General features: G+C 43.3%; 1 protein-coding gene across 1 annotated transcript; it reads right to left on the bottom strand.

Moving 5' to 3' along the window:
- Positions 1-3,887: 3,887 nt before the first annotated feature.
- AGO4 (argonaute RISC catalytic component 4) lies at positions 3,888-13,527 on the bottom strand. Its single transcript, XM_010022486.1, has 17 exons — positions 13,343-13,527; positions 12,547-12,667; positions 11,461-11,642; positions 10,934-11,070; positions 10,719-10,853; positions 10,462-10,549; positions 9,869-10,016; positions 9,664-9,783; positions 9,330-9,458; positions 9,068-9,201; positions 7,936-8,120; positions 7,486-7,645; positions 6,586-6,901; positions 6,199-6,333; positions 5,317-5,418; positions 4,897-5,096; positions 3,888-4,794 (listed from the first exon to the last, which is right to left on the bottom strand). Exons 2-17 carry the CDS (start codon positions 12,649-12,651, stop codon positions 4,686-4,688), a joined length of 2,385 nt encoding a protein of 794 aa, XP_010020788.1. The 5' UTR covers positions 12,652-12,667; positions 13,343-13,527; the 3' UTR covers positions 3,888-4,685.
- Between the last annotated feature and the right edge of the window lie 2,036 nt (positions 13,528-15,563).

Below are 15,563 nucleotides of genomic sequence, written 5' to 3' on the forward strand. Positions count from 1 at the left end.
AGAGACACGTTTTCGGGGTTTGGCTCATCCTGCGCGGTGCTGTGAGCCCGGCTCAGCCCCGCCCGGCCGAAACCCCGTGAAGCCGGTCCAGAACACCCCAGCCTGGAGAGACTCGACCTCCTGCAGCGGGACCAAGCCCAGAGGAGGCCCCGGAGCTGCCGCGAGGGCTGGAGCAGCTCTGCTCTGGAGCCAGGCTGAGAGAGCTGGGCTGGGGCAGCTGGAGAAGAGAAGGCTCCTGAAGGGGACACCTTAGAGCAGCTCCAGGGCCTAAAGGGGCTCCAGGAAACCTGGAGAGGGGCTTTGGACAAGGGATGGAGGGACAGGACAAGGGGAATGGCTTGGACCTCCCAGAGGGGAGATTGAGATGAGCTCTGAGGCAGAAGCTCTTCCCTGTGAGGGTGCTGAGGCGCTGGCACAGGGTGCCCAGAGAAGCTGTGGCTGCCCCATCCCTGGCAGTGTTCAAGGCCAGGTTGGACACAGGGGCTTGGAGCAACCTGCTCTAGTGGAAGGTGTCCCTGCCCGGGGCAGGGGTTGGAGGTCAGGAGCTTTAAGGTCTTTTCCCACCCAAACCTGTCTGGGATTCTATGAAATCATCCTGTGCTTTTGAGCTCTGCAGGCTGGCCCGAGGCTGGCCCATCTCAGTTCAAAAGAAAACCTGGAAGCTGGGGGTTGCTGCAGTCACGGGTTAGTTTAAGTTCAGTTAGAGCTCGTCCAAAAGCTTTCTCTGTCCTTAGCATCGTCTTTTTAGTGAAGCTCTGTTGTCTGAGTAAACAACAAACCCTCACCTGAAATAGAAAAGATGAACAAGCAAACGGCTCCTTCCTTTATTAATCGGCAACTCTCCAATCTAGAATTATTTCTCCAGGCAGATAGAGGCTGTAACTGCCATATTTTCTCTAGACATTGCTGTATAATTTCTGAGAACATTAAAATTAAACACCCATCCTGAACATCTGCCCCTCAGTTGCTTAATCCCTCTCTCAGCATCACTGGGGATGTCACCCGTGGGTAATTCTATCGCTTTCTGAACCGTAGCCCATCAGAAATAAAGATGTTGTGGCAAAGAGTTCCACAGGTTACACATTGTGTACAAGTTTTAATTAAAAGTTAAATAATTTAAGACATTTGTTTACAGGCAGCAGTAGCAGTTGCTCACTCTGTACATTGCATTTATTAGACATCAACAAGGAAAACAGAACATTTGGCACAAGAATGCCTTTTCTTTTTTTTATTATTATTATTATTTTTTTGGACACATGAACACAAAATATCCCTGCAGGCTAAAAAAAAAAAATACATTGCAAGTTGTACACGACCAGCATCTTAGCGCAACATGGGGCTGTAACCCACCCATAACAGTTTAGAAAGAGTACCTCGTATTGCTATAGACATACATCCAGTCCCCATTTAATAAAATACAATTTTAAACATTACAAGTCTAACAATATAGAAACAAAAAAAAAAATATTACATCATAAGTCAAAAGGAACAAATGCAAACATTTTACATTGAAGTTTCAGCCTCTAGACATAGAAATATGAAAATGTCAATAGCAAGGTATAAGAAAATCTGTAAGTGATATTACAAGATCTTTCCTCCAGTGCACAAGGAAAAAACCTTGTAGTTGAAACAGGATTGATACAATGCCCTCCAAACCCTGCCTTCCGAAAATGAAAGCAGAGTTACTCCCTTGCTATTGAGCAAGAAAAAGCCTACAGCACATCCACAAAGGGAATTTGGGGGGTGGGTTGTGTTAAACGCTGGGTCTGAACAAGGTCCCCAATGCACAGAATAGAGCTGCTGGTGTGGTTTGACCTGGGACGAGAGCTGTGCCACGAGCAGCCGCCTCCAGTGCCCTTGGGATGCAGCCGCTGTGCCCGACTGCGGTACTTGGAGCACGGATAAAGCAGCCAGGCCCTTCAAAAGGATCACCAGAGCTTGTTCAGAACTCAGCTGTTCACAAAGCAAGCAGAACTGGTTTGAAAACGGGATTTCTGCCCCCCTTTTGTGTTTTTTAAACGCCAACCACCCCCTTCCCCAACTCGTTAAACTTTGCTACATTTAAACTCTTTCACACCACAGAGCTAAACAGTGGCCAACAGGCTTTATTTACTTAAAAAAATAACAAAAAAACAACCAAACCCAAAACACCCTAAGAACTACGTCTACAGAATGCACATCTTCCCATTGATTGACACATGCATAACGATTCAGTCAGGCCCAAGGGGCTAATCCAGATGTCAAGCCCAACCTCCAGAGGTGGCCTCAGACCCGTGTAGGAACTGCCGAAACGTTGGTCTTACCGGTACCACCACGGTACAGTCCCAACTCTTCTCCCAAGGCGAGGTCTAAGAACCCACCTACTCTGAGGCTGAATATGGAGTCCGGTCCCAGGCAAACAAAGGAGAGGCTCTCGCTTCACTCAATCCGAACCAGGAGTGCTTGGCACTGGACAACTAAAAACTAAGTATTTCTTACGCACCCTCGATTAAACCAGCCACATCCTTGCCTAGTGCACAAACTCTTCAATCTTACCACCTAAAAAGGGTGCTCAGTTTCTTTTCAAGGTGCCAAAGTTCTCCGTTTTGTGTTGGGTCAGTCAGAGTTCATTCTAAAAAGGGGTTTTTTTTGTGTTCTCCCTGAACGAGTACTGAGAAAAGCAGCCATCTAGCTGAAGCAGCGGTCAGTCTCCCACCCACATGTCCTGATTTTATTACACAAGTGAGGTATTCTTTAAAAAAAATTTTAAAACAAACTTAAAAAGACTCTTTTTTTTCCTTTCAGTCTAAACCTGCCCTCAGCACGTGCCAGGAGCAGGGTTCGCTTCAGTCCCATTCTCAACAGAAATGAAAAGAAAGTTTAAACTTAATTGAATGAGACATACTACTTGAAAGGTGGTTATAAAACTGCTTGAAGACTAAGTTCAGTGTACTCTGGTACAACTGAAAAAAGAAAAAAAAAACCCTAGCATTTAGAAATGTAAACTTTTAATTTATTTACAAGCTTAAAGATTGAAGGAAACAGCATTTCATATTGCTGAAATTTTGAGGGGGCTGGTTCCTATGCTTTGGAACAGCAGACAACTTAGCAGCAAACCCCACACGAGCATCAGAGCCCACAGTGCAATCGTTGGACTTCAACTTCTGTTACTGAAGTAGTGGTGTCGGCTCTCCTCAGTTTAGGAACAAGGTTTTAACCTGCACTAACTCAGGCTAACACTAAGGGGGAATCTAGTCTTAACACACTATGTTCACAGATTCCAAGAGTATTTGGTGAAACCGAGCCCCTGTTCTTTATCATACATTGCAGCTGAAACAAAGCCAAGCAGATTAAACAAAACCCTAACTTCTAGGCTGGGACAGAATCAGTAGATGAGAGTTACGTTGGTTAAACATGCTGTTGGATGCAGTTGTGTGTGCAACCTAGATTCCCAGGGGAAGAGAGAACCAAAAAGTTTAAAATGCTGGTACAAGTCCTTAGGTTGCCTGTCACACAATACATGTAGACTGTACAGATTGGCAAGCCTTTCCTACACGTAACACCCAGTTTCCAAGCTTATAAAAATGTTGTAGACAGGACACCAACAGTGAATATAAAACAGTTAAAAATAAGTCTTAAAAAAAAGCATGGAAATGCGTCTTTTCTAATTCGTTTCAGAAACTGCCAAATTGTGTGTTCAGAAAAACGACACGAGAATGTTGGTTCAACTCATGCACAATCCTCAGCTAGAAAATTACACTGTTTGGGGGGGCTTAAAAAACAAAGATTTATTGCCAAAGTTAAACCTTCTATGAGAAAAAAGTTTTAAAATCACTTTGATTTATCAAACCACACAGCAGCATCAAGTGGGCACTTTTGTAAAAGTCTGCAAAATACCTAAAAGCTAATTTTTTTTTGTTTTTTTATTTTTTTTTTTAATCATTTTTAGAGGGGGGAACTGATGGTTCAGTACTTGTTACGATACCATGGCAGTATTTATAACCATTATCATTAAAATCTACTGACAGGCATCACTATCTGTTTATATTACACATTCACAGAACAAGAACCACCTAGTTGAACTCGCAGTATAGTGCAATTGCTTCGCAGCCGAAGTCTGCAGAGATTAAAAAGATACTTAGTAAAACCGACAAAAAACTGCAATACCTGTGAAAGTTATGTCCAATAAAAGGCATTTACAGTAGTGAAGTCTAAAATCTCCATTAAAAAATCTATGGCCCCACACAATAGAACAATTACATTGAACTGGAGAAAAACATTTTGCCATCAATATGCATACTCACTAAGCAGGGCGTGAAGACGGGGAATCAAGTCGTCATGTTAAGCTCATGGGATGAGAGGAGAACTCAAAAACGATAGCTAGCAAAATACTCAATAGAAACCTTTCGTGCCAAATCCTTTAAAAATTTCAGGATGATCGGCCTTTTACACTTTGAGGTAAAAATTCAGTCCAATGCATCAGAAAAGACAAGTCTATGAATTTCTATTACAGAAAACAATGAAACAAATGGCTCAATTATGTTGGTGCATCAGACATTGCTGTGAAGTACAGATTCAGTGCGACTGTTCAGAGCTGCTGGTAGTGGGCAGCCTGAAATCAACTGGGCCCCAGCTATAGCAGTAGGCATTCGAAACATTTCAGGACTGCACAGGTTGTTGGTTTTGCCTCATCTTCCCAGATGCTCTCAAGCAAAATACATTGTATGCTGAGTGTCATGGTGGATCTGCACCGCCTTTGCCAGAGCCTGAGGATCACGGCCATTGCTCTGTCCTGACACATGGCTGCCTTCAGCACTGTGGAAATGCAGGCACATACAGACAACCATGAACAACCAGGCCAAGCAGGATGTAATTCCGGCTATCTGGCTACCAAGATGATGAGGCAAAGTTCCTTACCTGTCATGATCCTTGTCCACAAGGTGATATCTGGCTCTAAACGCTACCAGCCTGGCATAGTACGCAGGGGCTGGGATAGAGACGGATCGCGTGCACCGGACATACGTGTGACACAGCTGGTACGTCAACAGCTGCAGTTCGTCTGCGGTAAAGCAGTTGTCGTCCCACAGGACCTGGTAGTGGGAAGGGCGGCTGGTTCCCTGTGGAGAACAGAGGAGCAGTCAGCTGAGAGCATCAACAAAACCAGAGGTCGTACCTGAAGACTGGACCTGCTGTCAGCGCACTGAAGGGCAAGTGCCAAACGGGCACCGAACTCACGCGACTGTAAAGCTGCCAAGCTATAAATAGAAGTGATATTACTCATGGAGACAACTATAAGGACTTAGTCCTATAGCCTGAGCACAGCAGAGCTGACATTACCTGAATTCCTGCATGGCTACAGAGGTAAAAGTCAAATTCAGAAGGATGTGTGATCGTGCTGTCCACAGTAGTGCCTGCTGGTACGTTGCCGCTCTTACCCACCTATTGAGGAAAGTTTATTATTAGCCCTTGGTTTTTTTGGAAGTGGCCCAAAAATACCTCCTAAGGTAGGCTCTACTTAAAGCTGTTTGAGAATTTACTGCTTAAAAGGGTGGAAATGTATTAAGGTCATTTACATAGGAGGAATGAAAATGTTCTGTGAGTTCATTTTTGGAAACGTCACCAAATCCAACTGGTGTGTCATCAGAGGAAAATAAAACACTTGCCAGTACCAGGAAAATTGCAGAGTGGGATAAAGCCTACACAAGTAGTTGAGGATCTGAAAATGCAGGGTTTCTGAAAGAAATTCATTTCATACCCTTGTTTGCACTCACACCCCAGAGCTCTGAATTTTAAGAGATCAAGAACTCTCCCCTAAAGAAGGTTCCTTAGTTGGCTTGTGAATTGTGCCATAAGCAAATCTTACAGACATCAGGAGACAGAACAGGCAACAAACTGACCAACTAGTTCTGTTTACAGTCAGGAATCCCAGACTATAAAAACCCAAGCTGCAGCTCCAGGTACACAAATACAGGGATATAGAGTACGCCTACTCAAAAGGAGCTGGAACAAGCTGTTCCATCCTGACCACTTGGTTGAGAGCAATAAAAAAGGGGATAAACTTGTTATTTTGGTAGAGAAATCCTGTTACCACACCAAACTGCTACTGCTCGTACAGATTAATTCCATTTTAGTGGGCAAGATGGATACCACCCCACTTAACCAAACAATCTTACTTTCCTGTTGCCATCACCTCTTTCTTATGTAGACAACATTACTTGCCCTTTCAGTTTTGTCAGCACAGAATAGTCTGGTGTGATGCCTTTTCTGCACAACAATGTAGGTTATTCCTGGTCTGTAATCTTCTTCCAAACTAATACAGGCCTTCCGGATTGCTATCAGTTCTGGCCAAGCTACCTAGAAGTAGAAGATTTCACTATTAGGTGCTGAATTCAGTACATGTATTATTATCTTCCTTTTCTTTTTTTCTTGTGTTCAAATGCCACTTTGTAAGGAGTATGATCAGACAGGATAACTGTACATTGTGCTTGCCCAGGAAAACTCAGTGGAACTGTTAACTGTCCCTGTAACGAATGCAATTCACATCAATATATAAATTTTCCAGGGCCAATCCCTTTTCACAAGCAACAAGAAATCATTAGACAATACCTGCTTCATCTGTCCTTCTGATACTCCCCCTCTGTAGTAAATGATCCTTGTGGGCTTGAAACGAGTGGATTTGTAGAACTGGATCAAGAGCTCTCGCACCATGTTAGTGAGGTCCTGGATCACCTCCTGGCTGTAGAGCAGCTCCTGGGAGGTCTCCTGGCGCGAGGTCTGCACACGCACTGTGGCGCAGTAGCGGCTGGGGTGCCCGTCCATGCTGCCTACCACAGCAGCTATGGAAGGCTTCTTCCCATCCCCAGCAGGAGGGTGGGTGACGTCTGCTCCCAGAAAGATCACTGGCTGCTGGAACACCGAGGGCCTGTTTAAATATGATTAAGGCTTATTAAATAATAATACAAAAAAGAGGGGGGTGAGGAGCAACAACAAAAATTACAACCAAGGAAGGTATATCCAAACCATTCAACAGAACTAAAACCCTGTCAGAATCTTTAAGGACAAGGTTCTCTGCCTCAACCAATTTCAGTCCAGAGAGAACAGAAAGTGAAAACGACCAAAAGCAAACCAAGTTACAAGTATTGATCACAAGTCACTCCTCCTCGCTCTTCTTGATCTCAATTTGAAAGGAAATACATGCTTAAGGAGGTGGCAGGAGGAAAAGGTATACTGAGTAAGCCCAAAGGCAGGAAAGAGAGACATGGGAAAAAAGCCTTTGTGAGCTTGTTTTCACACACACAGAGGGATGGCTCTAACACCACAGATGATGCTTGGCACGGGGCTTACTAGGCAGCCTCTGAATGCAGAGGCATCCTTCTCTGTCCACTTCAGACTGTGGGTATTTCTAAACCATGTAATATTTTGAAAGGTATAATTTTAGCATAAACAAAATTACACCATTTTGCTTGACAATCCACACTTCAAGGAGAACTTCAGATTTAATCTCACCTTTGATGAGGTACAAGCACATTGTTGATTCCTCCAAGCTTTGCATTTATCTTCAGACACAGGTTGGACAGCGTTTGTGGCGAAGTTTTTACCACATTCTTTACCTGAACACACTGTGTGGCCATTCCTAGAAGAGTGTCACCAACCCGCTTCACTTCAGCTGTGACAGAAAAGGAAATCAGTGGTTCCACCTGAGCAGTCAGTATTTCCATCTGCTTTCTCTTATTTAAATGTTCTTGTAATTTAGATCCTTAAAAGGTCCCTGACAAAGGTTCAGTTCACTCTTTGGTAACATAGAAATGCTCTGATCAGGCGTATCCAACCCACCTCCAAACCCCTCTTTTAATCAGAACATGCTGCCTGCCCTGTCTCCTTCCTACCCCTGAAGTGCAGAGTGAGATGCCCACTTGCTGTACTACTAATTAACACTTCCCAGCCTCTTCTCCATACCATACACGGGCGTCTTCCCAGGTAGAATCACCACGATCAGCTGCAGACCAACATAGGTCAGTTTTAAGTGTTTAAACATGGGCTCCACACTGTCTGCACCCTGGGCGTATTTGCAGAAGCAGGGCTGGCCTTGGATGGGCATCCCCGCATCCTTGGAGATCTTGCGCAGCTGGTCTGTGAAACTCCTGTAAAGGAAATAAAACGGATTTCTCCTGGCCTTTTGCCATTGATTTTATCAACAAGGTCTGAGCTATTTCAACTGTTTCACAGCATTTCCAATTTGACACTACAGCAGCTATTTTTTAGCAATTCTATCACTGTAAGGAACTCACTAATATGATCCTAATCCTGCTTGAGCAAGCTCCATAAGCCTCTGTTTCTGTAATTTTACCAGTCTGGCAGAAATGAACATACATTTGAGTTGAACATTTTGAGGCAGATTCCCAAACTAATATTGATGCTTTGGTCAATTTGTACTCATCCACCAAACGTACCAGAACATTACTGCAACCACAGAATCAGACTGATTTGGGTTGGGAGCTTAAAGTTCATCCAGTTCCAACCCCCTGCCCCGGGCAGGGACACCTTCCACTAGAGCAGGTTGCTCCAAGCCCCTGTGTCCAACCTGGCCTTGAACACTGCCAGGGATGGGGCAGCCACAGCTTCTCTGGGCACCCTGTGCCAGCGCCTCACCACGAGACCTGATTTTTGCCAAACATTTCAGTGGTTCACACAACCTCTGTCTTTCAGATTCTGTAATTTGAAGGACAGGGTTAAAAGATGGGGTGTACGTTGCCTGGGAGGCAGTAAAGGTTAAGGAAAAAAAGAATAGTTCAGGTTTTAGAATGAAAGATCATCATCAGTTATTTGTAAGAACAACAGAATACAAGTGGAATGCAGCCACCAGAGCAGGACACACAGCCTCAGTGGTAAGGGAATTACTGTTTTTCCTAGCTGGCCAATTAGGTTATGAACTTTGTCATAGTCTCTTCCCAGGCTGTAAATATTTAAGACACTGCAGAACCATCTTTTCCTCCTTTTACTATTAGATGCTTTAAAATCAACTTATACTGCATATCACCTTTCAGAAACATGAGGAAAATAAACCCTGAATAAAGAGGAAAACACTTACTTTAGTAAGTCTTCCCTGCATTGTTTTTGAGGAGCAAAACAGGCAACTGCCCAAACTTTAATCTCAATGCCAGCATAGAACTGCTTCCCTCTCATGTCCCACACACCTTGGTTTGGTGTGGCCACAGTCTTGTTCTAGGTAAAAAAACAAAGGCAAATTAAAAATAAAAATAAAATGCTGCTTTGTTTCAACTCCAGCCAAACAGTGCTCATGCAAAGGGAGCCTCAAGAGAAGATACATGAAATACATTCAAATAACTCACCCTGCCTCCATATTGCAGCATTGGTGCTGGCAAAACTCTGCCTGTCAACTCTGTCATTTCATTGTGGACAACAATACCAAACTCCTTCAGGTAGGGATCGGGTCCACCAACCATACTGTTACTTTTCACCTGGTGGCAAGAAAAGTGTTTATGGAGCTACACTAAATGCTCCAGGTGGCCATGACCAGACTTTCCATTTAAAAGTATTTGTTTTAAAGAAGTCAGATTTTTTAACTTCTGCAGTTCTTGGTCATTCTGCTTATCACCACACATGCTTTAGGAGGGGCTGTAAGAAGTGACAAACACAGACTGCTCAGCTGGAAAAGACACTTACCAGTCTGCTGATTTCCTCCTGGCGGTCTGGTGCAGATCTTGCAGTTGCTTTTATCATAGTCGATGTCTGATTGTCCGTTAGCTTCTTTATACATCTCTGGCCTGCCACTATGTTACACACCTACACAGGGACAGCAAGAGGTGGCACGATGCTGTTTAGCAGAGGATACAGAGGGTACACCATAGTGCAAGAGAAAGATTCTTACCTCCAGTGGTAAGTACGTGTGTTTCTGTTCCTGCCCTACTTGGAGACAGGGAAGGTGAGGGTATTTTAGCTGCAGACTGTACTTCTGCTTAAAATACTGAGCTACTGTACACTCCATAGCCTGCCCATTTTCCAGCTGCAGAGGAAACCTACAAAGGACATTTGTTCTGGTTAGACTTTTCAAGATTTTTTTTTTTTTTTTTAAGGAAAAAATGGTATAGGAAAATGTATTCCAGACTAGAAATGCTGCAAAGGTTTATTTTCCTTAACTACTTGCTCTCCTCTTTATGAAAAGATTTCTCTATTATTTCTATTGTATATTTCCATATACTGAACTTTTTCATAGCTATTTTAAAAATTACAGCCTTTAAAATTTGAAAGCCAGGACACAGCTTGAATTGTCCTTTGCTGAAGGAAATGAAGCAGTGGTCTTAACCCCACACTAATCTTCCACTCCATTAAGACTAAGCATTCTTGGCAAGCCACACAGCTGCTTCACCTCCAGAATCAACAATTCTTGCATGAACAATGTACCTACTACATCTAATAGGCTTCAAGATCTTAAAAATGGACAGAAAATGCTCATGTACTTACGTCTGATGACTGGCTGGTCGCCGGGTAACATTGCAAACCCGGTATTTTCTCTTCATCTGGCCACAGTGGGTAACCTCTACTTTCAGACCTGAAAACCCAACACAAAAGTTACCTAATTCAGGCATATGAGTCACCTTTGAGAAAGATGAAGGCAAAAAGGAATAGGCCAGCTTCCCAAATGCCTTGCCAATTTTCTGCATCACAACATGAGCAGCTTTACAATATCTTGTTGCAGCAGCTTTAGGACAAGCTTTTACCTCTGATTTCTTTGGTAAACTTGACACGCTGGGAGTCTGTAAGAGGCTTGGATTGCTCATTGATGTTCTGAATGTCCAAGACCTCGCACATGAACTCAATGATAGGCTGAGCACGATAGAAAGCAGTTGCTGACACTAAGATAAAAAGAAGAGGACATTTAATTTAGAAGCAGAAAGAGCTCTGTTACATTAGTGAGACAGAATTTCCCACATACCATCAATGTTGAGCATCATGTTCCACATGGCAGGCCTGACTGACTGGTGGAAACCAAACCAGACCTCCCTGCCACCACCCAGAGGGTGGTAATAACCTTCAGGGGGGGAGAAAAAGGAGCGACCCACAGGAGTGTACCTGAAAAAAAGGTAAGAAAATGAGTACTTTGATCATTTCTTTCTGATACACCTTTTTATATTCATACCTGCAGTGTTTAAAGCACAGTCCTACAGTACGTTAGAACTGTTAGAGCTGACCTATGGCAAGCACACAGAGCCTCTACCGCCAGCGCAGCTGGAAAGGCTATTCCTGTTAGAAACATGACCAGCAGGTACAAGTCCTGAGTTCAGATCAGATTTCCCTATTCTAGGGCAAATTTGTAAGGCAGGCATTGAATTACACAACTGCATCCCTCAGCCCTCCTACTGCAAGAGTCTAATAGCAGCAGAATAGCAGCAAGTAATAACTCATATAGATGTTAAGACAGATACTGGATGGAGTGAGTCAGGAAGCACCAGAAGTACCCACCTCATGGAGGGAAGGTGCCGTGTGATTACGTCGAGTGCCTGTACAGAATCTTCTGGAACTTCATTCAAGTGCCCTGCCAGAGCCTCCAGCAGCAGCTGAAGGCTGACGACTGACACCCACTGAACGGATACTTTAAATGTCTGGTCCTTCCCTTCTCCTGGAAGCGTCACCTCCATATCCACCTGACAGAGCAGAATTAAGCCCAAGCTTTTGTTATGGATTGCAGACTACCCCAACACTAAGCAGTGTTATGTTTTTCTCCTAAGCAACCTTTGAATCTATATTTTTGACAATTAGTTTGTGTAATTCTCTTAAAACATTGCAGTCCCTAGGATTTTGAAAGCTTGTAATTTATTCATCTGGGAAACTGCACTGAAGTATCTTTAAATGTAAATCTGAAGCAGCAATTAGTATGGTGACGTCAAAGCTCTGGAGAACTGTGAGTCATTGTATTTTAAGTCAGCCAACTAATAGCAAAGAAGTCTTCTGAACCAAATAGAAGGCAAGAAAATCTTTTGGTCAAAAAGAAGACTCAGTGGGAAACACAAATCTCACCCTACATATTCCTAGTAGGGTAGGGGTTAACTTTTGTACCAGGACTGGTTAATACAGGTTGCAATCTGCAGGGTGCCAGCAAGCAAGGCCCAGAACTTGAAGGGCCAGTGCAGCTGATGTGGTTGCTTTCATGGAACAGAAGGACATATCTCAACAGTGCAGGCAAACCAAACCAGCGTATTTGTCATCTACAACTACTTTATCATTTAGCAACAGAACAAGGGGTAGAGCAGAGAAAAGGGAAGTTTCTATCATGGTGGGAAAAAACTGAAATCTACTAGCAGCTGAGGGAGCACAACATATTAGTTCACACTATCACAGACAAATTCTCCAGCTGAAGAGCTGCCAATTAGAAACCTGAAGACGACAAACTTGAGTAGAACACCAATATGTTCCTAGAGATCCCCAACTGGTGCTGCCTGACGTTTCCAAGTGCATGCTAATACATGTGACAGCATTTTGGGTTTATGTCAATAAAAGAACACTTAGTAAATGACACAGGAACTTAAAACTGCTCATAGTAACACTTACTCTATCCCGGCCAATAGGTAAGGGGTGTGCTGTGTACATGTTCCTTTTCCCATCATATCCAGGTTGCCGATCGCCAAATATCTGCATCTTGAAGTGTCTCACCATAGTGTCCACCACCTCTCTACAGAGGAATTTATCAAGTTAAGTTGAAGAGCAGAGTCTAGCAACGGTCTTATAGTTTTAAATCCCTTTTTCATAACTTACATGAGCAAGGTATGAGAAACAACAATGCACCAGACGTCAACACCAGGAGTTTTAAAAGTCACCTCCAGATGAAGACACCTAAATGTCAACATTGAGGTGCCTACACACAAGGCAGGTATCTGTACCATCAGCAGAGATACACTCAAAACAGGCAGTGGAATCTGGAGAGCTGTTCAAACACAGGCACAAACACAAGCATCTAACTTGGGGTCAGCTCTGTGCATGGATTCTACTGACAGAGCATCCATGTCTGGACCCTCTAATGTCAACCTGCAGCTGAATTCCCTCCCCTCAGCTGCTAACACCCATTTGTATAACGGACTGTGGAACAATTCATTTGTAGACTGTAAAATAAAACCAGCTGTAGTTCAACACTTAGCACATTTCCTAGAGCTTTCCAGATAACAGCCAACTGCAAAACACCTTCATAAAAATAAGAAGAGTATCACATTCTAGTTCACTGAAAAGCAACTGCTCATCGTAGCACAAACATAAACTGGCCTTCAGCAGATGAAGGATTCCTAGGATGTAGATTTCTTAAATTGAGGCACATACGTTTTGTAGTTTGGTTTTTTCATTAAACAGCTCGTACCTGTTCACTCTTCGAGGGCGTTTTTCTGGTTTGATATCTACATCATAGTGATAAACATCAATCTTGGGGATCTGAACCTGGAAATGGTTGGCCAGGAGGCGGATGGGTTTCCCAACAGTTCCCAGGCCTGGGCGACGGGGTGGCTGGAAAAGGCTTGTTGGGGGCCCTGGGGAAGTCAAATAAATATGTATGAGATGTCATCGATCCTTCGGCGCAGTATCCTTTCAGGTGTTCTTTAGGTGACTTTCTAACAGGGCAGAAAGAAACCTTAAATAGCTTTCTGAGGTTGCAAATGGAGGTGTTCCAAGTGGCTCAGCCTTCCAGGTAAAAAACGATGTTCCCTAAAGCATGTTACACGTTAGTGCCATAATCCACTCTCAGAATTTTAGTGCCACTTATTCATGACTGTGGTTATGAACTCCACAGAGTCCTGAGGTGGAGTGCAAACATGTATTGTTTATTTTTATGTAATATATTCCTACCACCTGGAACTAGGAACAGCCACAAAAAGCACATTTTTGTTACTGTTTGCACTGCAGGCTTAGAGTTCAGATGTTCATGATTGTCACTCTTGGCATACCTAGGACACACATCCCCAGTTTTATCTGAAAATTGATATTATCTGGAAACTGGTAAGGGATATTTTTAAACTAAATTAAAAACAGATTTCTGTATAGGATCTAAGCTAAACCAGTTTCATCATTTCTTTTATGTCATGAACCCATCACTTTTGTCTTTTGTTAACAGTGAAATTCTTTTCCCCTACAGCACAATTTCAGCTGATTTAAAATTCCAACACAAAGAAAGGAGCAAGGAAAGGTTTAGGCTTTCTTTTGAAGAGTAAGGGAGAAAGCACAAAGACTCCTAACAGATTCAAGGAGATAATCTATCTGGACAAAGGTAAGAGCTTCAAGAGCAGTTCTATGAAGGAAATTATTAGAGGCTTGAGAAAATGCTCACACACAAGCTAGTCACTAGTTCAGTCTTTAGTTAACTTCCTCAAAGTGTTAAGATCTGAGATACCATGTTAACAAGATTAAACAGACTTTTTTAATCACAGCCTCAGTTGACACTGCACATAAAGCAAATTGAATTAGTGTATTTTCATGGGTTTTCTCTCTATCTGTGCTTCATGTGATCAAAGTTTCTTCTCTCTATTGTAAGTAGCAAAGGAGAGGGGAAACAAGTCTTACAATACAAGAATGAAATAAGAAACCCATCAGGAAACTTAGGATAAATTCAGTATCATAACCTGCCAGTATCGATTGAAGTCAAAGGCTCACAGGTTACACCAGGAGGGAACAGAGGCAGATTAAGCTATCAAGAGGATGAAACTCAGACTTGGGAATGCTACTTTAACACAGTCATAAATTAAACCCAGGACCAACCCCAAGGAGCTTTCTACACCAGGTTTTTGAGCCGCCTGATGCTTTACCAGTTGGAATGACTGATGTGAGGACACTAACCCTAGAACGTTTTCAAGCAGAAGCAATACCAAGAGCACGTCAGCAGCTGCAGCCCACTCGACACGTCAGCTCCCCAAAGCTGCAGTAGTGGGGTGGCTCTGGGGCCACCGACATCCCACACAACGCATCTGTGGCGCCGCAGCACCCGCCTGCCGAGCTGCGATGCCTCCACGAGGAGCAGATAAACCTGCTGTGGGGTGCAGTTAGCACGTACCGAAACTACAGCTGCCTTGACAAGCATGAATCATCAAGGGCAATCAAAGTTTGCTGTGCTTATTTGGATACTAGAGAGATGATCCATTAATCCTGTGCTAATTAGTCTGAAGTAAGTGCAGGCACTGACCTCCTGCAAGAGATTAAATGACAACTATATTTACCCATTTTCCTCCCTCGGTATTGACAAGTTGTGTAAACAGGCACAGCAAAGCTGACCTCGGTCAGTTTTGATTACAGCAGATAAAACTTACGTCTTCTCCTTTCTAAAGGTATTTCTCAAAGAATTCCAAAGAATAAGTTAAAACCCTGTTTTCCCAGGCTGTCCTGCAAGTCACACTTACTTTATCAGGATTTTTACCTGATCAGCCTGACTAGGGGTGGTTACACGCACTGTCAGTCTTTTAATTTCTTTTCTGTGTCAATTACGTACTAGGCACCTCCAACCAAGTTACTTCAGACAGGAAGCCGTTACACAGAACTAAAAGAGGATCTGCTTCTACAGTTGGAAGGCAGAGAGGACAGCCTACATCATCCACATA

This window comes from Nestor notabilis, unplaced genomic scaffold (genome assembly GCF_000696875.1).
Source record: "Nestor notabilis isolate BGI_N333 unplaced genomic scaffold, ASM69687v1 Scaffold24739, whole genome shotgun sequence".
Classification (NCBI taxonomy): Eukaryota; Metazoa; Chordata; class Aves; order Psittaciformes; family Psittacidae; genus Nestor; species Nestor notabilis.